Below are 26,370 nucleotides of genomic sequence, written 5' to 3' on the forward strand. Positions count from 1 at the left end.
AATATCCCATCACCTTTGCTGGATTGGTCAGCATGAACAAGGTGGGCCAAAGAGCCTGTTTCTATGCTGTAAATCTCTATGACTCTACCTTAACCTTGTAGAGTAGTCTATGGCATTAACCTGGCTTCTTGGTGTAGAAGCTGGTGACGTTCTTTCCTGGTGCACCTGAGGCTGTGGAAATCATTAGATTGTGGGCACATTAATAATGGCCCTGAAGCCTCTGGAAACCTGGTCATTAAACCTCAAAAGGAGCAGTGTATAGAAAGGAGCAAGGTTCTCTGTTTTGGAAAGAACAGCAGGGGTACATTTTCTTCCACCCAAGGCCCAGAAGGAGCAATTTTAAACAAATATAAAAGCATGCATTAGGCCCAAGGCTGTTCTGCCTTATGTTATGGAGGACTTTCCCCAAATCAGTGTGGTGGACTTTGCCAACCTGACTACTAATTGATTATAACCAAAAGTGCTGGAAAATTTCAGCAAGTCATGTGGCATCTGTGGGAAGAGAAGCACTCAATGGTTTGAGTTTGCAACCCTTTAACAGAACTGGGAAAGGAATAGATTCTCATTAGGAGGGAAGGTTGGGGAAGGGAATGGATGGAACAAGGAATGTCTCTGATAGGATGGATCGACATGGCTTAAAGGGGACACTCATCAGCACACTCATTTATTGTGATAATTAACTATGTTATTAGTCTACATTACATTCCCTCATTGTATACGCTTACATCTCAAAATTACAAATCAAATTAAAATCACCTCAAAATTGGACAATACACACCTGGAAAATGAGACAGGTGGCTTTAAAAGTTTCACGTCAAAGCCTTGTGTGGGCAATACATTAGAGTTATGGGGTGCCGTCTAAGTTGCAGGTTGGTGTGTCCGCATTGTTAACGCACTGCAGTATTTGAACAGGCCTGTCAAGAAAACAGCAACAATTTTCACATTTTAGAATTAATAAACCAAATCTAAGAGCTACACTATGAGATCCTAGGTTTCTATCTCCATCTCTTAACTAATTCTCCATCCAAGCCAATAGGTCGCTTCTATTTCTATACCCTCAGAGTTTGGTCAACAGTCTTTAATTTACAATTAAAAATAACCTCCATCTAAAAATCCATCAAAAATAAAATCCATAGGCATTCCCTCATCTACCAATTTAGTTACACTCTCAGATATTCAAACAGGCTTATTATACATGTGTAGAAAGGAACTGCATATGCTGGATTATACCGAAGTTAGGCACAACGTGCTGGAATAACTCCACGGGTCAGGCAGCATCTCTGGAGAAAAAGGATGGGTGATGTTTTGGGTTGGAACACTTCTTCACACCTTATTATGCATTCAGATATTATTATACATTCTTATTTATTTCAAAATTTAACCCATGTTCACTAATTGGCTCATTTTTATCCAGATATTTAATGTCCATAATGGGTTCCAGTAATTATACAAAAACATTCACAATTGTTCAGTGTCTTTGGCAATCTATAAAAAGTTCTAGAGCATAAAGAGCTTCCAAGTGAACGCTGGGGCATTCCCTCACACATCATGACTGTCAGAAAGGCCCCCAAGAAAATATTTTTTGGGGAGTGCGGGGGGGGGGGGGGAGGGGGGTGTTGAAAAAATATACGAGGGAGTCATTTGTCTTTGGACACATTAACCTGCACACGCTCAGTGCACTGACTTTGGTTTAGATGAGGTGAAGGCAATCAGTAACCAAAGCTGTGGCATAGGTTTAACATAAACCTCTCCTCCAGTGACTACTTCAGAACTGCAGAGTTTCACATGCCCAGTACAAGGAAAAGGAGAGACCAGCAAATGTTTGTGGGAAGGTGAAATCACAGATCAGTACTTCCAGTGACTGGGAGATTTGACATGTTCACAGGCTTCTGTGGCAGTAAGTTCCACTTCACTGGCATAATGAATAGTTTCCTGATGTTTCTGCCAAATGGCTAGGATCAACGTTTGTGGCAATGATAACAATTGCCTTTTATTCCCCTTTCAGAGGAAGTAGTTTTTCTATATTTATTCCACCAATACCTGATCGATTTTAAATGGTTCGTTTAGTTAATTTCTTAAACAAAGAACCAAAAAAATTATATTCACCAGTCTTCAAATTTTAATCTCCTGGATTGCTGCCTTGTATCTGCACTGGACGCTCTCCAACGCTAATATACCTTTCTTGCAGTCTGGAGCCCAAAACAGAATTTGGTAGCCAGGTGCCATTGTAAAGTTAAGGTATTATTTTATCTCCTTTGTAGTTCAGAGTAAGACCAAAATTCTATTGTGCTTTTGGAATACACTTGTCGGACTTCCTCTGGTTGGAATATAAATGTAATTCCATTCAATAGACAATAGACAATAGACAATAGACAATAGGTGCAGGAGTAGGCCTTTCAGCCCTTCGAGCCAGCACCGCCATTCAATGCGATCATGGCTGATCACTCTCAATCAGTACCCCGTTCCTGCCTTCTCCCCATACCCCCTCACTCCGCTATCCTATGTAGGAATGAATTAAGTGAAGGAGAAAGCACCTTAGATCCAATTCAATGTGAATGCTTTGTTAGGAAGAAATACTTTAATGCAGAGTTGTGATGAAACTTTGAGATGTTTAAGGATTGAAATATAAACGATGTGGTACACACCTGTAATTATCTTCGCAAACGTACTGTATGGTTTTCTCCTTCAGAATCATTTCTAGTTCTGCGACACTGCCTCTACCACAGGATTCACTGGAAATAAAAATGCTGATGTTGAGTGCAATACAACTGATAACTTTCTAATCATTCCCACTGGCCTGGAAATTATTACTCAGTGGGGTTCCAGGGCAAGCTGCAAAATGAAGATTTTTAATTTTATGCTCTCACAATTGGGACAAAGTTGAGGGAACTCATACAATTTATCATATCTTGACTGCTATTGAACATCCTATAGTTAGAACATAGACCACAAAACATAGAACAGTACAGCACAGAAACAGGCCGTTTGGTCCACAATGTCTGTGCCGAATCTGAAACCAAGGCCAACTCTTACCTGTCTGCAAGTAATCCATATCCCTCCATTCCCTGCATATCCATGTGCTTATCCAAATTTCTTTTAAATGTCACTATTAGATCTGCTTCCACCACCAACACCCACAACGGCACTTTCCAGGCAATCACCACTCTCTAAGTCTAAGAAACATGCCGACACATCTCTTATAAAGTTTGCCTCTCCCACCTTAAAGCTATACAAGCTAGTTATTTGATATTCGAATTTATAATAGGAAACATGAAATGGCAGAACAGTTAAACTAGTGCTTTGGTTCTGTCTTCACCAAGGAAGACACAAACAATCTCCCGGAAATACTAGGGGACCGAGGATCTAGTGGGAGGGAGGAACTGAAGGGAATCCACATTAGCCAGAAAATGGTGTTAGGTAAACTCTTGGGCCTGAAGGCAGATAAATCCCCAGGACCTGATGGTCTGCATCCCAGAGTACTCAAGGAGGTGGCCCTGGAAATTGTGGATGCATTGGTGATCATTTTCCAATGTTCTCTCAACATTGAATCAGTTCCTGTGGACTGGAGGGTAGCCAATGTAACTCCACTTTAAAAAAAAGGAGGGAGAGAGAAAACGGGGAATTATAGACCAGTTAGCCTTAAATCAGTAGTGGGGAAGATGCTGGAGTCGTTATTAAAGATGTTATAGTAGCACATTTGGAAAGCTGTGACAGGATCAGTCAAAGTCAGCATGGATTTATGAAGGGGAAATCATGCTCGACTAATCTTTTGGAATTTTTTGAGGATGTAACAAGTGGAATGGAAAAGGGACAGCCAGTGGATGTGGTGAATCTGGAGTTTCAACAATACTTTGACAAGGTCCTATACAAGAGATTAGTGTGCAGAATTAAAGCACATGGTATTGGAGGTAGGGTATTGACATGGAGAGAGAACTGGTTGGCAGACAGGAAGCAAAGAGTAGGAATTAATGGGTCCTTTTCAGAATGGCAGGCAGTGACTACTGGGGTGCCACAAGGTTTGGTGCTGGGACCCCAGTTGTTTACAATATATATTAACGATTTAGATGAGGGAATTAAATGCAACATCTCTAAATTTAAGGATGACACAAAGCTGGTTGGCAGTGTGAGCTGCGAGGATGCCATGAGGCTACAGGGTGACTTGGAGAGGTTGGCCTTCATTCCAAGAGGATTTGAGTTTAGGAGCAAGGAGGTCCTACTGCAGTTGCACCTGGAGTATTGTGTGCAATTTTGCTCTCCTAATTTGAGGAAGGACATTATTGCTATTGAGGGAGTGCAGTGTAGGTTCATCAGGTTAATTCCCGGGATGGGACTGACATATGATGAAAGGATGGGTTGACTGGGCTTGTTTTTGCTGGAATTTAGAAGGATTAGAGGGGATCTTATAGAAACATATAAAATTCTTAGAGGATTGGATCGGGTAGATGCAGGAAAAATGTTCCGGATGTTGGGGGAGTCCAGAAGCAGGGGTCACAGTTTAAGAATAAGGGGTAGGCCATTTAGGACTGAGATGAGGAAAAACGTTTTCACCCAGAGAGTTGTGAAACTGTGGAATTCTCTGCCACAGAAGGCAGTGGAGGCCAATTCACTGGATGTTTTCAAAAGAGAGTTAGATTTAGTTCTTAGGGCTAAGGGAATCAAGGGATATAGGGAAAAAGCCTGAACGAGGTACTGATTTTGGATGATCAGCCATGATCATATTTTGAGTGGCGGTGCTGGCTCAAAGGTCCGAATGGCCTGCTCCAGCATCTATTTTCCATGTTTCTATGTTTCTATTGTATTTACATCCTGGGAAAAAAGGTTCTCACTGTCTACCTTATCTATGTCTTTATAATTTTATATACTTTGTTCACATCTCCTTTCAACCTCTAGCATTGCAGAGGGAACAATGTAAGTCTGTAAAACCATTCCTTGTAGTTAATACCCTCTGTTCCGGGCATCATTCGGATTAACCTTCTTGGCACCCTTTCCAAAGCCTCTACATCTTTCCTGTAATGCTACTACAACTGCACACAATACTCCAGATGTGGCCTATGAAAAGTCCTTGATCATGACTTCCTGCCCTGGTCAGGGCATTTACTGAATGCCCTGACCAATGAAGACAAGCTAGAGAAGATGCAATGTTCTTCATCAAGGCTCTTGCTATCTTCTCTCTTGCCTCTTTCAATGATGGCCCAGGAGAGGTTGAGATCTCATCATGCCCTGGGGATGCATGCACCTTAATGCTCTTCGCGAGCATCAACACCGCCTTCTTCTTAATCTCAAACTACCCTTGCATGTTAGTATTCTCCACACAGAACCACTGTCTTCTATGCCCTTCTCCTTGGTGAAAACAGATGTTGTTGCTGTTGTTGTTGTTTTTCGTCCTTCGAGTTCGAAGATGACCATGACTTCACTTTCAGTTGGAGGATTGGTGACTGTGGGTCCGGAAGTGACTGGTGAGGCCAATCCGGGCCCGGAAGGCACGCCCACACGTAGGACACAAGTGGATGGGTGCTGCAGTGGAAATGGAGGTAGCCCGGGCCTTGCGTGCGGTGCATTTCCTCTGGGCCTCTGCAGTGCGTCTGTACTCTGCTACACGGGCTCCTGTGGTGACCTTGCTACGCCAGGTTGGATGGTCCAGAGCAAGAGACTCCCAAGTGCTGAGGTTGATGTCCAAGCCTTTGAGGGACACTTTGAGGCAGTCCTTAAACCGTTTCTTCTGTCCTCCTACTGAGTGCTTGCCCTGACACAGTTCTCCATACAGAAGCTGTTTTGGCAGTCGACTCTCGGGCATTCTGACGACATGGCCTGTCCATCTGGCTTGGGCTTTCCGTAGGTGGGTGTGGACGCTGGGGATTCCGGCCTGTTCCAGGACCTCTGTGTCAGGAATTTTGTCTTGCCACCTGATGTGAAGGAGTCTGCGTAGGCAGCTCAAGTGAAAGTGGTTGAGCTGTTTGGCATGTCTGCTGTAGACAGTCCAGGTCTCACTGGCATAGAGAAGAGTGGTGAGTACCACTGCACAGTAGACCTTCAGCTTGGTGGTAAGGCTGAGTCCTCTCCGCTCCCAAACATTCTCACGGAGTCTCCCAAAGGCAGCGCCGGCCTTGGCAATCCTGTTGTTGACCTCAGCGTCAATGTTCACCAGTCGCGAGAGTGTACTGCCCAGATAGGTAAAGCTGTCGACTGCCTGTAGATTCTGCCCCTTCACCGTGATGTGTGGTCCCTGGTAGGGCTTTCCAGGCATGGGCTGGTACATAACTTCAGTCTTTTTGGTGCTAATGGAGAGACCAAAGTTGTCACAGGCCTGTGAGAAGCAGTTCATTTCATGCTGCATCTTCTGCTCTGTGCTGGCGTTGAGGGCGCAGTCATCCGCAAACATGAAATCTCTGATGATGGTCTCCTTCACATTTGTAACAGCTTGCAGGCGCCTGAGGTTGAACAGCCTGCTGTCAGTCCTGTACCTGATGTGTATTCCATCCTGGCAGTCATGGTAGACATCAGTCAGCATGGCAGAGAAGACCATGCTGAAGAGTGTAGGGGCAAGAACACAACCTTGCTTCACACCGTTTGTCACTGGAAAGACTTCTGACTCGTCTCCATCATCTAGCACTTTCACCATCATGCCGTCATGGAACTGCCGGACAACCGTGATGAACTTGCTAGGACAGCCAAACCTCTGCATTATCTTCCACACGTCATCTCTACTGACAGTGTCGGAGGCCTTTGTCAGATCGACGAAGGTCACGAACAGGTTGCTGTGCTGCTCTTGGCATTTTTCCTGGAGTTGGCGTGCAGCAAATATCATGTCTCAAACAGATACAAACTACTTTATTACCTCACCGACATCCCCAGCACAAATTCCCTCCTTTATTCTTGAGCAGTCCTACCTTTACCCTGTTACTCTCTTGTTTCTAAAGTAGTTATAGAAAGCTTTGGGATTTTCCTTAATCCAACTCACCAAAGCCGTTTCATGGTGCCTTTTGGCCCTTCCAATCCCCCACTTGGAGTTCTTTCCCCCTTGCTTTATGCTCCTCATAGGCCCTGTCTGCTTTAATCTTATTACACTTTGCCAAAGCTTCCTTTCCCCTTTTGACCAAATTTACAACCTCTTTGGTCATAAATGGTTTCCTTATTTTGTCATCCTTATTCCTCCTCCTTACTGGAACATTTCGGTCCTGAAAATTAACTGGCCTTTAATCAACTCTCACATGTGAGATGTGGACTTATCCAATAACAACTGTACCCTCCCGAGCTTCTGCCTAATAACATAATTTACCTAACTCCAATTTAGTATCTTCCCGCAAGGGAAGATCCAGACTTATCCCTTTTTAAAATAATTTAAAAACTTATGGGTTGTGATCACCATCCCCCAAAATGCTCTTCCACTGAAACACTAGTCACCTGGCCAGGCTTGTTTCCTAACACAAGTTACAGGGTGATCGCTGGTCAGTGCAGACTCAGTGGGCCGAAGGGCCTGTTTCCACACTGTATCTCTTAACTAAACAGGGTCCAGAATGTTCCCTTCACGGGTTGGACTATCCACAAACTATTTTCAAGAAATCACCTTGGATCCTAACAAATTCTGGTCCATCTAAGCCTTTGGCTCTGAGCAAGTCCCAGTCAATATTAGAGAAGTTAACGTCACCCATTTAGACAACCCTGTTGCTTTGGCATCTTTTGGTAATCTGTTTCAACTAGATGTGGCACTAGTCTCTCAGTCTGACTCTGAGGTTCAGTTTAAAATTATGTTCTGCGTTCACCTTCATTATCTTGTATGCCAGAGATGAAAGAAATCATGAATTTCTTCTCAGGCACTTTCTCAAGAATGAATAGACAAGACTGTTCCATCTTTAACCAAGACTTAGGCTTTTATAATTCAGTCAATGGATCACGGGATCTTACTAGAGTGGAGTCTATTTATCCCACATTCTCTAGAAATGGTATTCTCTTTGTCAAACTTTCTAGCTGTTTCTCTGATCCCTTTAAAAAATTTCTTCAAGGTATCTAGCCATTTTGCCTTTAAAATAAAACTTGGATATGGTTTTCAGCCCAGTTTTAATGTCTGTACTACCTCCTGAACAAAAATATATTTTCTAATCTTATGCTTTTTTCTCAAGGCCAGATCCAAAGTCAAATCTCTAATGTGAGATTCTAGATTTACATGGAATGGGCACCATGCTTGATTCTGACCTTTCTCACAATTTTGATATTCTGAGCTCTTGTTCTGGCTCAGCTGAAATCAAAACTATGCAGTCATACCAACCTTTAAGATGGGGGACAAGCACACCCAATAAATCATGGATTCAGAGATCTGGATTCAGTCCCTGTTTTTCCAAAAATGGTTATAGTGTGGGCTACCATAATCCCACAAATCCAATGGAAATTCTGGATGCAAGAATCCAGCTCGATGTTATCCCAGAGACCAGGTTTTGATCATCACTCACTCGATTTGTCTCGAGGAAGAGCTTCATTTTTCACTTTCTGATTCAGGAACGTTACCTTCTAGCCAAATTAAATTGACACTCCTTGCCTTGCAAACTGTGGCTATTGGAAATAGTCGCAGAATAGTAAGGTTTTTTACCCACACTTCCTATTCTATTTTAGGCCTTGACATCATTTTGTATTTTATTTAGCTGGAGAGGAAAGTGTTGAATCTATCTCCAGGGCTTTGTTGCCCCAGTTGTGTCACATCTAAGCCAGGAGTGTGTGATAATTATTCAGTGCCACTCTCTCTCCAAATCCCTTCCCACCTTTTTCACTAAATGTCTACCATCCCCACCTGCGCTTCTTACAACGATTCAGCCAGTATCTTTATATGGTTCCCCTCAATGGTTTCATCTTTTGGAGATCACTTAGTGTAACCATTGCAATTTGCTCAGTGAAGATGGAAAAAGTATTGCGTGTAATAAGAGCATAAAATGCAGACAATAAAACCATAAATTCTTACTTGTCAGGTCCCATAAGATTATCGATGATCCAAAGGCGGACTAAGGTAACCTTCTTCCTGTCTAAATTTCCAACTTCTATTTCAGCAAATATACTGAAAATAGGAAACAAAACATAATCAGAAGTAGTAAAGATATTGAAATCAACGTTACACACAGCTGTACACTGATTTAAGTGGAAGCAACCAGTGAATAGGTTCATACTTAAGACCTTGAATTCCCCAATATCTAATATGATTTTTTATCGTAGCTTGGCTCAATCCAGATTGAGTCCTCCTGTAGCCTGGGCTGTACAGCTTTGAAATTACCACCAACACTGGCACCTTATAATCGGTAAATTAACATACCCTGGTTCATTTGTGAGGAAGTTAAACTAAACAGACAGCCGAGGAGAAATACCAGCTATTATTCTGCCCAAATGATCTCAGTCTCAGGAACTCAGGGTGTATCCTGACCTTAGGTGCTGTCTCCCACCAACTGATGGGAACTCAGGGTGTATCCTGACCTTAGGTGCTGTCTCCCACCAACTGATGGGAACTCAGGGTGTATCCTGACCTTAGGTGCTGTCTCCCACCAACTGATGGGAACTCAGGGTGTATCCTGACCTTAGGTGCTGTCTCCCACCAACTGATGGGAACTCAGGGTGTATCCTGACCTTAGGCGCTGTCTCCCACCAACTGATGGGTTTCAATGAGTGCTCCTGCTTCCTCTCACATCCCATGGACAATCTGATGGGTTAATTGGCTTTTATAAATTACTCCAAATGTAGGTAAATGGCAAATGAATCACTGGGGAAGTTTCAGGGCTACACAACAGCAGAGAGAGGGAAATGGGACTGATTGGATTATTCTGCTGGCTGGGGGGGGGGGGGGCAACATAGACCAGATGGGCCAAAGAGCCTGCTATTGTGTTATAATAAGGAAGCTACAATTCTTTGGGATTTATTGGCTAAATGATTACATATTAATTGTGAACTAGACTGAGGTGGACCCATTGGGTCCAAATCTCTCCTGCGGGCCTCTCCTGGGGCAACCCTCCCCCAACTGATGATCCTGCGGGCCCGGCAACCCTCTCCAACTGACTAAGCCCATTGCCGGGCAGGAAGTGTCCCCCGGGGTCATGGGCGGGTCGAAGGGGGACAGGGAAGGGGAGAGGGTGTCACTCACCTTGACCCCATGCCACCAGCACTGCATCCAGAGCGAGCCGTGGACCCAAAGGCTCTCCTGCATTGGACTAGCACCCTCCCCTCCCCCACTCCCCCCCTCCCCAATCTCCTGTGTGCGACCTTATCAAAGGCTTTCTGAAAGTCCAGATTCACCACATCCACTGGGTCTCCCTCATCCGTTTTAGTTGGTACATCCTCAAAAAATTCCAGAAGATTAGTCAAGCAAGATTTCCCCTTCATAAATCCATGCTGACTTGGACCAATCCTTTTACTGCTATCCCAATGCGCCATTATTACCTCTTTAATAATTGACTCCAGCATCTTCCCCACCATTGATGTCAGGCTAACTGGTCTATAATTCCCCATTTTCTCTCTCGCTCCTTTCTTGAAAAGTGGGATAACATTAGCTACTCTCCAATCCACAGGAACTGATCCTGAATCTATAGAACATTGGAAAATGATCACCAATGCGTCCACAATTACTAGAGCCACCTCCTTGAATACTCTGGGATGCAGACCATCAGGCCCTGGGGATTTATCAGCCTTCTGTCCCATCAGTCTACCCAATACTATTTCTTGCCTAATGCAAATTTATTTCAGTTCCTCTGTCTCCCTAGATCCTCTGTCTTCCAGTACATCTGGGAGATCGTTCGTGAAGACAGATCCAAAGTACCTGTTTAACTCTTCTGCCATTTCCTTGTTTTCCATATTAATTTCACCTGTTTCTGCCTTCAAGGGACCCACATTTGTCGTTACTAATCTTTTTCTCTTAACATACCTAAAGAAGCTTTTACCATCCTATTTTATATTCTTGGCCAGCTGTCCCTCGTACTAGATCTTTTCACCCCGTATTGTCTTTCTTGTTACCTTCTGTTGTCCTTTGAAAGTTGCCCAATCCTCTGGCTTCCCGCTACTCTTTGCTGTGTTATATGTCTTTTCTTTTGGTCTTATTCCATTCCTAACTTCTCTTGTCAGCCACGGTTGCTTCTTGCTTCCCTTAGATGCTTTCTTCCTCTTTGGAATGAAATGATCCTGCATCTTCTGGATTATGCCTGGAAATTCCTGCCATTGCTGTTCCACCATCATTCCTTCTAGGATCCTTTTCCAGTCGACCTTGGCCAGCTCCTCTCTCATGCCTTCATAGTCCCCTATGTTCAACTGCAACACTGACACTTCTGATTTAACCTTCCATATATATTTGTGTTCTATCAACTGTAAATAAACAACAGTAATTCCTATATGGGATCTTCCAATAGCCCATGCCCTCTTTGGCAGGAAAATCTCCAGAAACCTCAGAGAAACATTTCTCCTTCTTTCCTCTGAGGTATCCAGGAGCTTCCCTGAGGTTGACGGGAATCCTGTCTTGTTATCTCTTTGCCACCTTGGTGTCATCAGTACCTGTTGTCTCTGAAAGTGTCTGCAGTCGAGGATCCGTTCAGCATCACTGTCACCACTCCTTGGGCCTTTGATGCGTACTGTAGAAGAGATGCACAATTATTGTCTCCTATCCTTCACCCTCAATTAAATCAAGACCACCACCATCTTATCCTTTGAGTAAATAATGAAGTCCTGAATTTTGCAGCCAAAATAGTTCAAACCATCATGTTGCAGCTCTAATGCTACTGCACGGTTGCAGTTCTAATGCTACTGCACAGTTGCAGTTCTAATGTTACTAGGCTGCACCAAAACATGGATTGTTGCAGAAAAAAAACACTCACAATCTTTGATGCTGCTCTCCAAAATGAACGGGCTGCGTTATTTTCACAATCATTCCATTTCGGGCATGATTCAAAATTTGGTCCTGCAATGCAAGTTAGTCATTTACAATTCACATTATTGTTAACATTCCAGTCACTGTTGTTCAATCCTATACAGGAAAATTAACTTTTAGCATCAGGTATGTGGATGAACGTAAATTACAAGTCAGACATTTTTAGGTGGATGTTACCAGGACTAGAAGGTCTGAGCTATAGGGAGAGGTTGAGTAGGCTGGGAGTCTATTCCTTGGAGCACAGGAGGATGAGGGGTGATCTTATAGAGGTGTATAAAATCATGAGAGGAATAGATCGGATGATGCACATAGTCCCTTGCCCAGAGTAGGTGAATTGAGGATATAGGTTTAAGGTGAAGGGGAGAATATTTAATAGGAATCTGAGGGGTAAATTTTTCACATAAAGGGTGGTGGGCGTATGGAACAAGCTGCCAGAGGAGGTAGTTGAGGCAGGGACTATCCTGTTGGTGTGGACAAGTTGGGCTGAAGTGCCTTTCCACGCTGTATCGCTCTATGACTCTGAGTACCTGGAAGCCTGGGTCAATACACTTCATTGATGCCCTTCATTTGAACAGTTACATGGATCTCTCATCATTTTAACGTTGCTATGTAATATACAGATTTCACTCTGTAATGACATAGAAGGAGCTTAAGTCTTGAATGAAGGACATTCATGGGTTGAATTTAAACATATTTCATCCACCAAAGGATTTTTGAGATGGGATCACTCAGCTGATTTCCAGGAAACAAAATATTTTGAAAATAATGAATGCATTAACAAAAAGAGAAATCTCACTACATTTAAATTGCTTAAAAAGTTCTTTCTCTTGTTCCTACTAAAAAGTTATGAACTTTTTCAAAAAGTAATTGAAAACAGTCAATCAATTACAGCATTATAATTTGATTTTGGCTGGCCTTTTTCTCAAAGACAAGTGTATATATTCAGCACTTCCCAAGCAAGGATGCTATGAAACAATTGATGAAGGTAGCCTAAAGGGAGTGTGAACTCATTGATTGATTGTTTAAAGAATGAGGAAATCCACTTGAAAGGAACAAAAGCAGAAGCGCCACATATGCTTTGATTATGACTCTCTGATCCTGGTGAAAATATTGCTTCGATCAGTGCTGAACAGTCTGACAAAGGTGAAGACACCTCATTTGACTTAGTAGAGAGTTAAGGTGTAATCTAACTCTAACTAGAGATGTGACCTCAAATAGGGTCTCTAGCAATATTGCTCTTTGGGTACAGAGTGCAGCTGAAGTCAGGGCCACTTCATCTCAAACCCTGGTACTCATGTGAACATACCTGCAATTGCAGGTTATGATCCACAATGAAATACTTAATAAGCTGCTTTAGGAGGCACACCTGAGACCTAGCAAGAGCCATATCATGGTATCAAATGGCTCAGTGGCAGATGACTGGGACCGCCGGTGCTGTAGTGAGATGATCTCAGGTAGAAAGTGATGTATACTTAACAGTAGAACACCTATGCATAGACTGCAATCTGAATCCAGTTTAAATAAAAATTGTCTGAGTTCTTAAAGTTTGAGAAGTTAGCCCTCAAGGTATTTTAAGAGTACAAATGGGGGTTGGGTTTGGCATATGCTTATGATGTCCTTGCCATGAGAATTTGATTCCAATCTAGGCAGGATTAAATAAGTCATTGACTTAAAAGAGAAGATCATGCCAATGATTTTTCTGTGAGCACTATTTTAAGCTTGTGGTTATATTAACAATCCAAAGTGTTAATAGGTCCATTGCCAAGGAACCTGTTTGTTAATGGTAATTCATGTCTTCGAGCGTAAAAACGAACATCACTCACCTTTGATGTTACGACTACCACACCAGTTCAGGCCATCTACCAAATAACCAGTCAGAGTGTCCTCAAGTGGCATAAACGTGTCTGTAACGTGACTGAACATAAAGGTGATGGCCTTGGTTTGACTCCAGAAGATTGACTAAGATATAAAAACAATTATAGCAATTTTATTGGAACAGAACTGGAAGAAAATGACATTTGAATTAAAGTGCTTGGGATTATATTTCCTGTTTCTGGAGCTTTGTTTCTTAAGAGTTTTATCTCTCATTGTATATTCATTGTATTGTATATTCACGTATAAAGCCCTAAATGGACATTCCCCCCCCTACATCAAAAATCTTCTAACCCACCTCTCTAACTCCAGGTCCCTCAGGTCGGCCGACTTGGGGCTACTCATTATCCCGTGGTCTAGGCTTAAACTCAGGGGTGACCGCGCTTTTGCGGTTGCAGCTCCTAGACTGTGGAACAGCATCCCTCTCCCCATCAGACTGCCCCCTCCATCGACTCCTTTAAGTCCAGGCTCAAAACCTATTTCTACTCCCTAGCGTTTGAGGCTCATTGAGGAGGCGCTGTGAACTGTTTTGTATGTGCTGTTATGTTTGCGTGCTACTGTATGTTTCATTTTTTCCTTAGTACCTAATCAGATGTACAGCACTTTGGTCAACGTGGGTTGTTTTTAAATGTGCTATACAAATAAAATTGACTTGACTTGACTTGACTTAAAAATTAATCAGAAGATGGAAATTTATGCAACTTGATTGGGAGCCATTCTTTTTGTTATTCACTAGGGATGTGTGCTTTAAGTTGACATGCAGCAATTATTCATGTGCTCTTGGCAAGGCGTCATTTGGGAAACTGCAAGAATCAACATATGGATGCTGCTGGCAGGACAGGTATAAAAACATCAAAACTAGCATGGTGAAAATGTTTTTTTGAGGAAACCCCAGACGCATAAAAGAAACAGTAGGTTAGATTTGTGCAATGGTTTCAAATGAATAATAGTAAATTGGCAACGTCTTTTACACCTCTTAACTATTATTTTCCAATGAACATAATGGTAATAATATATAAGGGAGATGAAAATTGTACTATTGATTCACTATCACCTGTTTTACATCATCCCACATTAAATCAACTCCATTGACTTTAATATTGACAGTATACTGTAGTATTTTCATCAGATCTACATTGGAACATATCCACATGAATCACCTCTTTCTCCAACTCACTTCTTAAATCTTTCTATGTTTTGCTTTACTGGCTGTTGGGTATTTCCAGCATGGTCTTTTGGCTCAGATTTATAGCAATTACTGTGCATCACATTTCTGAATTTCATCATGATTTTTTGTTTTCATCACACCTCTTTTTAACTGTCATTGTTCATCTGTTAACCAGGTTAACTGTCATTGTTCATCTGTTAACCAGGTTAACTGTCATTGTTCATCTTTTGTAGAAACAAAGAACTGCAGATGCTGAAGTACAGAAAGGACACAAAGTGCTGGAGTAACTCAGCAGGTTCAGGTGGCATCTCTAGAGAACATGGATAGGTGACATTTTGGGTCAGGATCCTTCTTCAGACTGAAGAAGAGTCCCGACCTGAAACCTCACCTATCCATGTTCTCTAGAGATACCACCTGACCCGCTGAGTTTAGTTTAGTTTAGAGATACAGCAATGGAAACAGGTCCTTTGGCCCATTGAGTCCTTGCCAATCAATGATCACCCATTCACTAGTTCTATCCTACACAAAAGGGACTATTTACAGAAGCCAATTCACCTACAGATCTGCACATATTTGGAGTGTGGGAGGGAAACCGATGTACCTGGAAAAAATCCACATGGTCACAGGAGAACATACAAACTCCATACATACAGCACCCATAGTCAGGATTGAACCCGGGTCACTGGCGCTGTAAGGCAGTAACTCCTCCGCTGCGCCAACGTGTCGCCTGTGTGCCACTGTGCCACACTCACTCCAGCACTTTGCATCCTTTTCTGTTCATCTGTTAATCTCTTCTCAGATTCATCTGTACTTTGTACTGGCGGATGTACACAACCCTTGGAACTCAGTACATCTGGACACCATACTGTTCGCTCATCTGTTTTCTCTCCATCTTTTCATGTGTTCTCAGGATTATCTGTTAACCAGGTGGCTCTGAAAACAGTGTGTCACCTGTATAATGTGGGCCTGCAGCCTGTCACAGACATCCCCTTTATTTCTCACCACCACCAGAGTGTGTGTACCATTGGACAGTCCCAGGAGACCGCGAGTGGTAGACTCTCCCAGGAGACCGCGAGTGGTAGACTCTCCCAGGAGACCGCGAGTGGTAGACTCTCCCAGGAGACCGCGAGTGGTAGACTCTCCCAGGAGACCACGGCCCTTGAGAAGCTGGACGGCGGGTCCCGCGGTTGGGTTCATGGTTGGAGATCGCGGCGTCGGGGGGATCCTTACGAGCCGGTCCAGTGGCCGCACTGCAGGTGCAGTGCATCCCAGCTTAAGGGGTGCCGGACCCCGCGGCCAAACGGAGGACTCGACGGATCACGCCCTGCAGGAGGAAGTCGCCGAGCCGGCCCCCTGTTCGACTGACCAAGCGGACCGCTGGCCTGAAAAGGGGAAGTTGTTGTGTGGCAACCAGAGACCGGGAGGATGGAACATGTGACATCCGGGGAAGGAGCGAGGCTGGTAGGAAAGGAGAGGGAACCAGGGTCTGGCCTACTGCATGCTCATGGTCAGCTGTGGGAGGTGCCCCAGGGAACAAAGGACGGGTGAGGAGAGGGACATGACGGGTGTGGAGAGGGACAAGCTGCCAGATGAGGTAGTTGAGGCTGGGACTATCCCATCGTTTAAGAAGCAGTTAGACAGGTACATGGATAAGACAGGTTTGGAGGGATATGGACCAAGCGCAGGCAGGTGGGACTAGTGTAGCTGGGACATGTTGGCCGGTGTGGGCAAATTGGGCCATAGGGCCTGTTTCCACACTGTATCACTCTATGACTCTAAGCAAGATTTGCATTGTACCTTTACTTTACTGTATTGTGTTGACTTGACTTGAATTTACAATACAGAAAAGGAGTGGAATTGCAATGCCATTCCTATATTTGACTTTGGGTTGATGGAATTTGAACACTAGCAAGTTTGCAGATGACACAAAGCTGCGTGGCAATATGAATAGCGAAGAGGATGCGAGGAGGTTGCTGGGTGACTTGGACAGGTTAAGTGAGTAGGCAGATGCATGACGGCTCGGCGACTTCCTCCTGCAGGGCGTGATCCGTCGAGTCCTCCGTTTGGCCGCGGGGTCCAGCACCCCTCAAGCTGGGATGCACTGCACCTGCAGTGCGGCCACTGGACCGGCTCGTTAGGCTCCCCCCGACGCCGCGATCTCCAACCATGAACCCACCCGCGGGGACCCGCCATCCAGCTTCTCAGATGCAGTATAATGTGGATAAATGTGGCGGCAAAAACAAGGAGGCAGATTATTACCTCAATGGTGTCAGATTAGGTAAAGGGGAAGTGCAACGAGACCTGGGTGTCCTTGTGCACCAGTCACTGAAAGTTGGCGGGCAGGTACAGCAGACAGTGATGATAGCTAATGGCATGTTGGCCTTCATAACGAGAGGATTTGAGTATAGGAGTAAAGAGGTTCTTCTGCAGTTGTATAGGGCCCTGGTGAGACCACATCTGGAGTATTGTGTGCAGTTTTGGTCTCCTAATTTGATGAAGGACATACTGGCTATTGAGGCAGTGCAACATAGGTAAATGAGGTTAATCCCCGGGATGGCGGGACTGCCATATGAGGAAAGATTGAAAACACTGGGCTTGTATTCACTGGAGTTTAGGTGAGAGGGGATCTTATAAAATGATGTATAAAATGATAAAATGACTGGACAAGCTAGCTGCTGGAAAAATGTACCCAATGTTGGGGGAGTCCAGAACCAGGGCCATAGTCTAAGAATAAAAGGGAGGCCATTTAAAACGGAGGTGAGAAGAAAATTTTTCACCCATTTAGGACTGAGATGAGGAAAAACTTTTTCACCCAGAGAGTTGTGAATTTGTGGAAATCTCTGCCACAGAAGGTAGTGGAGGCCAATTCACTGGATGAATTTAAAAGAGAGTTAGATAGAGTTCTAAGGGTTAATGGAATCAAGGGATATGGGGAGAAGGCAGGCACAGGATACTGATTGTGGATGATCAGCCATGATCACAATGAATGGCGGTGCTGGCTCGAAGGGCCAAATGGCCTCCTCCTGCACCTATTTTCTATGTTTCTATGTTATCAGGATGGCACAATGACTGATTGACTCACCTGATTGACTGGGATGGCATGTTCAGCAAAACTCAAATATTTTTTATAATCCTGCTCTTTGATGCTACATGGGTCTTTGCCATTAAATACCTTCAGAAATTCTTCCCAAATCTCTGCACAATTTTTCATCCTAACCAAAAAAACAATTAAACACAAAAATGCTATTAGGATTAAGGAACTCATTGTCAATAACGCTGAGAATCTCAGTTTGTTTTGGTGTATCTGAAAGATTTGACCTTTTTCCAATAGCCCAAAGTGCTTTACTGCAAATAAAATACTTTCTGAAAACCAATGCAGGGAGATGTGGCATCCGATTTGCGAACAGCAAGATCGTACAAGATGAATGTTCATTTGTCCTTCAGATAATATATTAAACACGATCCTGTTTGGTTCCCTGGGTGAATGCGAGGGATCTCATCAGGAAGTTGAAAAGGAACAGAAGAGCCCTGGCCAAATTTGTTCAGCAACATCATTGAAAGTGTACTTTTGCTTCAATATACATATTTTTATTTGGGGTTTGTGTATTGCTGGCAGAGTCAACATTTATTGCCCATCTCTAATAGATCTTAAGAATGGGATGATGAGCTGTCTTCTTCAACCAAAGGTAGTTCTACAGTGCTATTACATAGGGAGTTCCAGCATTCAGATCCAGTGATGGTGTGGGAGAAAAATCCTTATTTAATTTTGTATCTAAAAGATAGCCTGACAGTCAAACAATGGGGCATTCCTTCACTAATGCAATGAAGTGGCAGACTAGTTTTTGAGCCTAAGATAGACACAAAGTGCTGGAGTAACTCAGCAGGGGAAGACATCATCTCTGGAGAAAAAGGATAGGTGACGTTTCAGGTTGGGACCCTTCTTCAGACAGGTCACCTATCCTTTTTTTTTCAGGGATGCTGCCTGACCCACTCAGTTACTCCAGCACTTAGTGCTTATCTTTAGTGTAAAACAGCATCTGCAGTTCTTTGTTCCTACATAGGTATGAATCTAAGTTTTTTAAATTCAGCTGGAAGCCACAAACATTTGGTGGCAACTCAACCTCTGAACTGCTAAAAAGAATGTTGTAGTTTGTAGGAGAGCATTCATGTGAGAAGGCAACAACGGATACATGGAAACAAATAAACGAAGCAAAGGTGTAGATTAGCTTTTCGGCAGCAGCTAAAATGAGAGGGATGATATTGCAGAGGTGACCTGCACGAAAGGGACGGTTTGCACCTTAATTGGAAGGGGACCAACATTTTGGCAGGCAGGCTTGCCAGTGCTACACGGGTGGGTTTAATGGGTGGGGGAGGGGGGGCTGGAGTCAACAACGTGGAAGCGTATGCGTGTAGTTAATGGGAAAGAGAGTGTGGGAAACGTCACGTTTAAACTAACAGGATAGAGGGATGGGAACCAATGCAAGGAGACTGAGGGACATAAAGGAGGACAGAAGCAAAAGGTAGAAGGGAAATAAGAAAAACAAACCTGATAGCTTTGTGCCTTAATGGGAGGTGCATTCGTAATAAGGTGGATGAATTGAATGCGCAGTTAGTAGCTAAGGAATATGATATAGTTGGAATTAGGGAGATATGGCTCCATGGTGACCAAGGCTGGGAGCTAAACATGCAGGGGTATTTGATATTCAGAAAGGATAGACAGAAAGGAAGAGGAGGTGGGGTGGCATTGCTGGTTAAAGAGGAGATTAATGCAATAGCAAGGAGAGACATTAGCTTGGATGCTGTAGAATCGGTATGGGTAGAACTGTGAAATAGCCAAGGGCAGAAAACACTTGCTGGAGTTGTATACACACCACCAAACAGCAGTGAGGAGGTTGGGGATAGCATCAAGCAGGAAATTAGGGATGCATGTAGCAAAGGTTATCATGGGTGACTTTAATCTACATATAGATTGGGCCAACCAAACTGATGGCAGCGCTGAGGAGGAAGATTTCCTGGAATATATACGGGATGGTTTTCTAAACCAATATGTCGAAGAACCAATTAGAGGGCAGGCCATACTAGACTAGGTATAGTGTAGTGAGAAAGGATGAGTTAACGATCTTGTTGTGCAGAGCCCCTTGGGCAACAGTGACCATAATATGGTGGAATTCTACAATAGGATGGAAAGTGACACAGTTAATTCAGACACTAGGGTCCTGAACTTAAAGAAAGGAAACTTCGAAGGTATGAGATGGGAATTGGCCAGGATAAACTGGCAAAGTATACTTAAAGGGTTGATGATGGAGATGCAATGGCAAAGATTAAAAGACCGCATGGATGAACTCCAAAAATTGTTCATCCCTGTCTGGCGAAAAAATAAAACGGGGAAGGCGGTTCAACCGTGGCTAATGAGGGAAATCAAGGATAGTGTTAAATCCAAGGAACAGGCATATAAATTGGCCAGCGGAAGCAGCAAACCGGAGGACTGGGAGAAATTTAAGGCCCTGTCCCAGTTCGGCGATTTTTTTTTAGGCGACTACAGGCGACTAGGCTGTCGCTGCACGGTCGCCGGGGTGTCGCGGGCATGGTCGTGAGTAGTCTCCAAAGAGTCGTAGCGTTTTTCTGGTCGTCGCTGGATTTTGTGAAGGCATGAAATTTTTTGGCGACTGTTGGTTTGAAGCCAATGAGCGTAGCTTGACGTCTCCTGACATGGGCGCTGTCGTAGGTTGTCGCCAGGTTGTCGCCAGGTGATTAAGGTTGTCGCCGGTGCTGCCTTTGGCAAGTGTGGACTTGATCTGATCATCCATCAGTGTAATATGTCCATAAATGATGTTAGGTTTTGTATGTTTTTGCACTTCTATTCTGTTTAAAGTTTGAAGTTTAAAGTTTGAAGTTCATTGAAATTTATTGAAGTTTATTACAATATTTTTGTATGCACTGTTGTATGTCCTTATCAACCTTTTAAAACATTTTGTTTGTATATTAATAAAGGTTAGGCATTTTTTAAGGCGACTGCCGGCGACTGTCATAGTTGTAGCAGGTCACCGATAAAACGGTGACTGGACCCCCCCTACAACAATGTCTACGACAAACTACAACAACCTACCACCTAGTCGACGTCAAGCAACAGCAAGCTACCGAAAACTGGCGACCCAATCGTCGCAAGTAGAATGGCCACCTACGACCGCACCTACGACAATCTACCACACGGAGGCGACAACCTACGACAACCAAAGTAAACCCACATCCATCCGCGACAAGCTACGACCAGCTATGACCCTGAAGACTGAAGACAACTGAAGATAATTCACGTTTCACCCATTTTCCCTATAAAAGGGGGTGTATGGTAGGGTTTCCAATCATTCTGCATCATGACTATTTGAAAGTGATGCCATGAGAAACTACTCTGAAATACAATAACTTCATACATCAATTTTCCGTCAAAATGTCAAGAATTTCCTTTATTTATATCCCCTAGTATTTCTTAGTCTTCCTTAGTGAAGACAGAGCCAAAGTACTCATTTAATTGGTCTGCCATTTCCTTGTTTCCCATTATAAATTCACCTGTCTCTGATTGAAAGGGACCTACATTTGTCTTCACTAATCTTTTCCATTTTACATATCTGAAGAAGCTTTTGCAGTCAGTTTTTATATTCCCTGCAAGCTTTCTTTCATGCTCTTTTGTTCCCACTCTTTATTAACCCCTTTGTCCCCCTCTGAGTTCTAATGGCCCTGAATACTCAAGGAGATGGCCCTGGAAATCGTGGATGCATTGGTGATCATTTACAAGGTACAGCAGGCAGTGAAGAAAGCTAATGGCATGTTGGCCTTCATTGCGAGGGGATTTGAGTTTTGAAGCAAGGAGGTCCTACTGCAGTTGTACAGGGCCCTGGTGAGACCGCACCTGGAGTATTGTGTGCAATTTTGGTCTCCTAATTTGAGGAAGGACATTATTGCTATTAAGGGAATACAGCGTAGATTCACCAGGATAATTCCCTGGATGGGGGCGACTGACATATGATGAAAGAATGGGTCGACTGGGCCTGTATTCACATAGAAACATATAGAATTCTTAAGGGATTGGACAGGCTAGATGGAGGAAAAAATTTCCCGATGTTGGGGGAGTCCAGTTTAAGAATAAGGGGTAGGCCATTTAGGACTGAGATGAGGAACTTTTTTTTTCACCCAGATAGTTGTGAATCTGTGGAATTCTCCGCCACAGAAGACAGTGGATATTTTCAAGGGAGATTTAGATTTAGCTCAGGGCTAAAGTAATCAAGGGATTTGGGGAAAAAGCAGGAACGGGGTACTGATTTTAGATGATTATTAATGATCATATTGAATGGCGGTGCTGGCTCAAAGAGCCTAATGGCCTACTCCAGCACCTATTTGTCTATGTTCTATGTCTATATCTAAGTTAGTGAAGCTTGCAAAGCATGGAGATCAAAGCAGAATGGTGTAGTGCAGAATAAAATGCAAACAGTAGAGCTTTGAACACGTTGCATTTTGTAGGCGAGAGTGCACGTGAGAAGGCAACAAAGGATACATGCAAACAAATAAACGTGGCAGAAGCAAAGGTGTGGATTAGCTTTTCGGCAGCAGCTAAAATGAGAGGATGATATTGCAGAGGTGGAAGTAAACATGGCTAATGGTGGGAAGAATGTGAGATGTGATGATGTGAGAATAAGGTTATTTAGAACCTCGATGGTGCTAAGGCGCAGAGTTTCAGAAGTAAGTTATGTTTAGGTAGAAGCTCTATCCTGTTTACTTGCCTTTTTAAAGATGACATAATACATACCCAGCAATAACGTACACTAGCCAGTAGGAGTGGAGCATACAGCTATACATCAAAAGTCATGCTGCATGATATACACACACTACCTAGTATGTGCAGTGACAAGGAGAGATAATCTTTAGATAAATAAATGTACTTCACGCACAAAAAAGAGGACAGGCATATTTAAGGTGTCACGGTTTTGGTTGGACTTTTTTCAGGATCTTGTTTGCGCACAGGCAACAAAAAGGGAGGTTGAACAGGAGCCAATCTAATTCCACTTTTCCACTTGTTCAACAAGTAAGGAAGGGAAGTGATTTTCACTTTTATAATATCTCTTATGCGGAATTTACAAGCTTATTCTGAAAGCAGAATGTTTACCATGTAATAGTTGAGCTCTTCTTCAGAAAATGTTTACATAATAATGCTCTTCGCTGATGCGCCAGTGAGTTACATATTGACTTACCCTGCGCTGGGATTTACATTCTCAAGGTAGTCAAAACATCTTCCAATCATTATTTCTTTCAAATTTTTTGTCGATCCATTTCCTTCCCATTCTTTTTTGGGCACAGCAGTTGCCATGGGAGACTTTGTAAGACTTAAAGCAACAAGTCCAAGGAGAACCAAATCTAAAACAAAGAATTAGATGTTGGTGTTAGTGCAAGAAATAACCATTCTATTTATTCTTATGTATGGAGAACAAGTTTGGATGTATACAGAAGAAATGTGGAAAATAACCACTCTGAAATGGTGTAAATAACATAAGTTTAGAGATACAGCGTGAAAATAATCCCTTCGGCCCACCGAGTCCGCACCAATCAGCGATCCCCGCACACTAACACTATCCCACACACACTAGAGATAACTTACAATTATTCCAAACCAATCAACCAACAAACCCGTACGTCTTTGAAGTGTGGGAGGAAACTGGAGAACCTGGAAAAAACCCAAGCAGGTCACGGAGAGAAGGTACAGACATCTGTACAGACATCACCCATAGTCAGGATCGAACCCGGGCTAGTTGAAATATATTTTTAATGGAAATTAAAGCCTGATGCATCCATTCACAAAATGTTAATTGTCTGCTAGTGATTTAAAAATGGCATCTGAAGTGCACTTTAAACAATTTCACCTCTGTAGGGTGATGAACATTTTCTCTTATCATATGTTGAGAGTTCTCGTCTTTAACAAAAGTTAGAGATACAGCATGGAACCGGTCCTTCGGCCCACTGAGTCAGAACTGTTCATTGATTTCCTACTCATATTAGTTCTATGTTATCCCACTTTCCCATCCACTCCCTCCACACTAGGGGCAATTTACAGAAGCCAATTAATCTGCACGTCTTTGGGATGTGGGAGGAATCCAGAGCATCCAGAAGAAACCACTCCACATAGACAGCACCCGAGGTCAGGATCGAACCCGGCTCCTTGGCGCTGTGAGGCAGCAGCTCTACCAGCTGAGCCACTGTGTCGCCATTGGTATATGGAGCGAACATTGAAAGCATTGCAGGGCTTACAGACTCAAGCAAAGAAACCCCTTCCAGGACAGCTCTGGAAGAGGCAGCTTAGTACTTGACTGAATTGCTGTTTGCCATATGCTACACACCCAGGCTGTAAAGCAGGGAATAGTCTTGGTCAGCACTGCTTCAACAATAATCGAATGAGCGTGAGGAAATATGTCCAACAGGGAAATGATCAAGCAAAGTTAGGTTAGGGAGAGTACCACGTAGATAATCTTGCCTACATAGTCAAATAATTTAGAGGTGATGCCAGTTACCTTCACAACTCACCATTTATTATCAGAAGCAGGCTCTTCATCTTCCACTTTGTTACCTTATCACCTTTCCGAAATTACAAAAAGCCAACAGCATAGGCACATCCCATTCCAAAGTTAATCCACCCCCACCCTTCCCTGCCATTATCTGAAGGGACTAAGTTGTCATCAGTCTAAGAAACTAGTGAATTAATAGCACTGACAAAATAATTGAATGACATTTGGATCAAAACCTACTTACCACACATCGTTGCGCTATGTGTTGTTTGGCCTTTACGGCAGAAATGCAGACTAATCAGCAAAAACATCTTCAAGGTGCAGTTTCTCCTTTGACACACAGTCAAAGTTGAGGTTGGCACTCCTTTTCAAACATTCACTTTGCAATCTCCTCCTACAGCTATATGTAAACACAGCCGAAGTTAGCCAATCACAGAGCAAAGACATGGACCAATAGACGTACAGGTATGTAGGTTAATTGGCTGGGTAAATGTAAAAATTGTCCCTAGTGGGTGTAGGATAGTGTTAGTGTACGGGGATCGCTGGGCAGCACGGACTTGGTGGGCCGAAAAGGCCTGTTTCCGGCTGTATATATATGATATGATGATGATGATATGATGATATGATATGATATGATAATAAAACAGAGTTCTCAAACTGTTCAGCTATTATAATTACTATTGGTGTAAAGTTACAAACATAAAAACAGTGTCAACCTCCAGGATAAGACAGTCTTGACATATTTAACCATTACAAATTTATAATGCATCAAAGGATGTGCATTAATTCTCTCTGTTTTTGCATTTTTTTCTTTCTCCTAAGCACTCCTCTCCAAAAACAGCAGCCTGTGACGATACTTATTTTTTCTGTCTTGAGTACTCCTCTTTTAAAAACAGGAGTCTGCAAAGCCATTTATCTTTTTTCTATTTAACTGTCGAGAGCCGGACTAGCGATATCAGAGCAATCGGATATCATTCACCTAAACCACATCAAAGTAAAAGGTTGAATGTTCAGGACAGGACAGGTTGAGACACGATTTCAAGAAGAAGGACTCCCGCGCATGCGTGGACTTTACTAATACATTCCCCAACTTTAGCATACATTACATCAGCATATATCACAACATCCCCCCTTTATTCAAAAGAGAAAAACTGTCAGATAAACAGCGAATGTTGTAAAAACAAAATTCCCATTACTATAACAATTATGAACTTAAATATGAACTGACAAGTAAAAACATGTCAACTGACACTGACAAATCAATATGCAACAAAGTCTCTGAGATGCTTTGGCATCCTCACAGTTCGCCCCGAGCGGGTGTGTCACTGGTTTGTCTGCATTACTTTCTCCTGCTTGCCCTGTTGATGTTTTTTCTTCTGTAGGTGCTTTTCTTTCAGTAGTGGTTGGCTGTTGATCCAATGCCTGCATTGCACTAGTTGTGGTAGTAGACGAGCTCCGGTCATTGACGTTATTGCCTTGCTTCGCGTGTTGACTTGCGATTAGCTCGTCTGGCGGATTCTCGCTGGTCTTGTGGAGATGTACCCGATTGTGTCGGTAGATACCAGACGGGGTTTGAACCGCATACTGGTCCAGCTCGTGAAGCTGGCGAGTAATGACGGCTTCCTCCCAACCCTTCTTTCCTTGGACGAGGGGTTGCATTCGCACTGTAACCCCTTCGTTAAGCGGGAGAAGGTCTTTGGCTGACCTGTTGCAATTGCCAGCCTGTTGCTGCACGCGCTACTTCATGCGTTCCTGTTCCTTTACTATCCTAGGTTCGAGTAGGCTTGCGGTAGTGGGCAGAAGTGTTCACGTGTGGCGATTCATCAGGCGTTGAGCGGGACTTGTGCTCAGCCCTTGTGAAGGCGTATTGCAATGATCCAACATCGCTAGGTATGGGTCTGATC

General features: G+C 43.3%; 1 protein-coding gene across 1 annotated transcript; it reads right to left on the reverse strand.

Moving 5' to 3' along the window:
* Positions 1–392: 392 nt before the first annotated feature.
* On the reverse strand, positions 393–24,777 carry LOC144599733 (ADP-ribosyl cyclase/cyclic ADP-ribose hydrolase 2-like). The gene is made up of 9 exons (XM_078410986.1): positions 24,711–24,777; positions 23,162–23,324; positions 18,004–18,133; positions 13,705–13,840; positions 11,829–11,911; positions 11,509–11,585; positions 8,948–9,040; positions 2,646–2,732; positions 393–914 (listed from the first exon to the last, which is right to left on the reverse strand). The coding sequence occupies exons 1-9, from the start codon at positions 24,775–24,777 to the stop codon at positions 845–847; spliced, it is 906 nt and encodes a 301-aa protein (XP_078267112.1). The 3' UTR covers positions 393–844.
* Between the last annotated feature and the right edge of the window lie 1,593 nt (positions 24,778–26,370).

The sequence above is a fragment of the Rhinoraja longicauda genome, chromosome 1 (genome assembly GCF_053455715.1).
Source record: "Rhinoraja longicauda isolate Sanriku21f chromosome 1, sRhiLon1.1, whole genome shotgun sequence".
Taxonomy (NCBI): domain Eukaryota; kingdom Metazoa; phylum Chordata; class Chondrichthyes; order Rajiformes; family Arhynchobatidae; genus Rhinoraja; species Rhinoraja longicauda.

Coding starts and splice junctions, on each gene's coding strand:
- LOC144599733 (XM_078410986.1), bottom strand. CDS start 24,777: ATGTTTTTGCTGATTAGTCTGCATTTCTGCCGTAAAGGCCAAACAACA. Junction 11,586..11,828: donor GGAGAGCAGCATCAAAGATT/GTGAGTGTTTTT, acceptor TCTCTTCTACAG/TACGCATCAAAGGCCCAAGG. Junction 2,733..8,947: donor AATCTTATGGGACCTGACAA/GTAAGAATTTAT, acceptor TTTTATTTCCAG/TGAATCCTGTGGTAGAGGCA.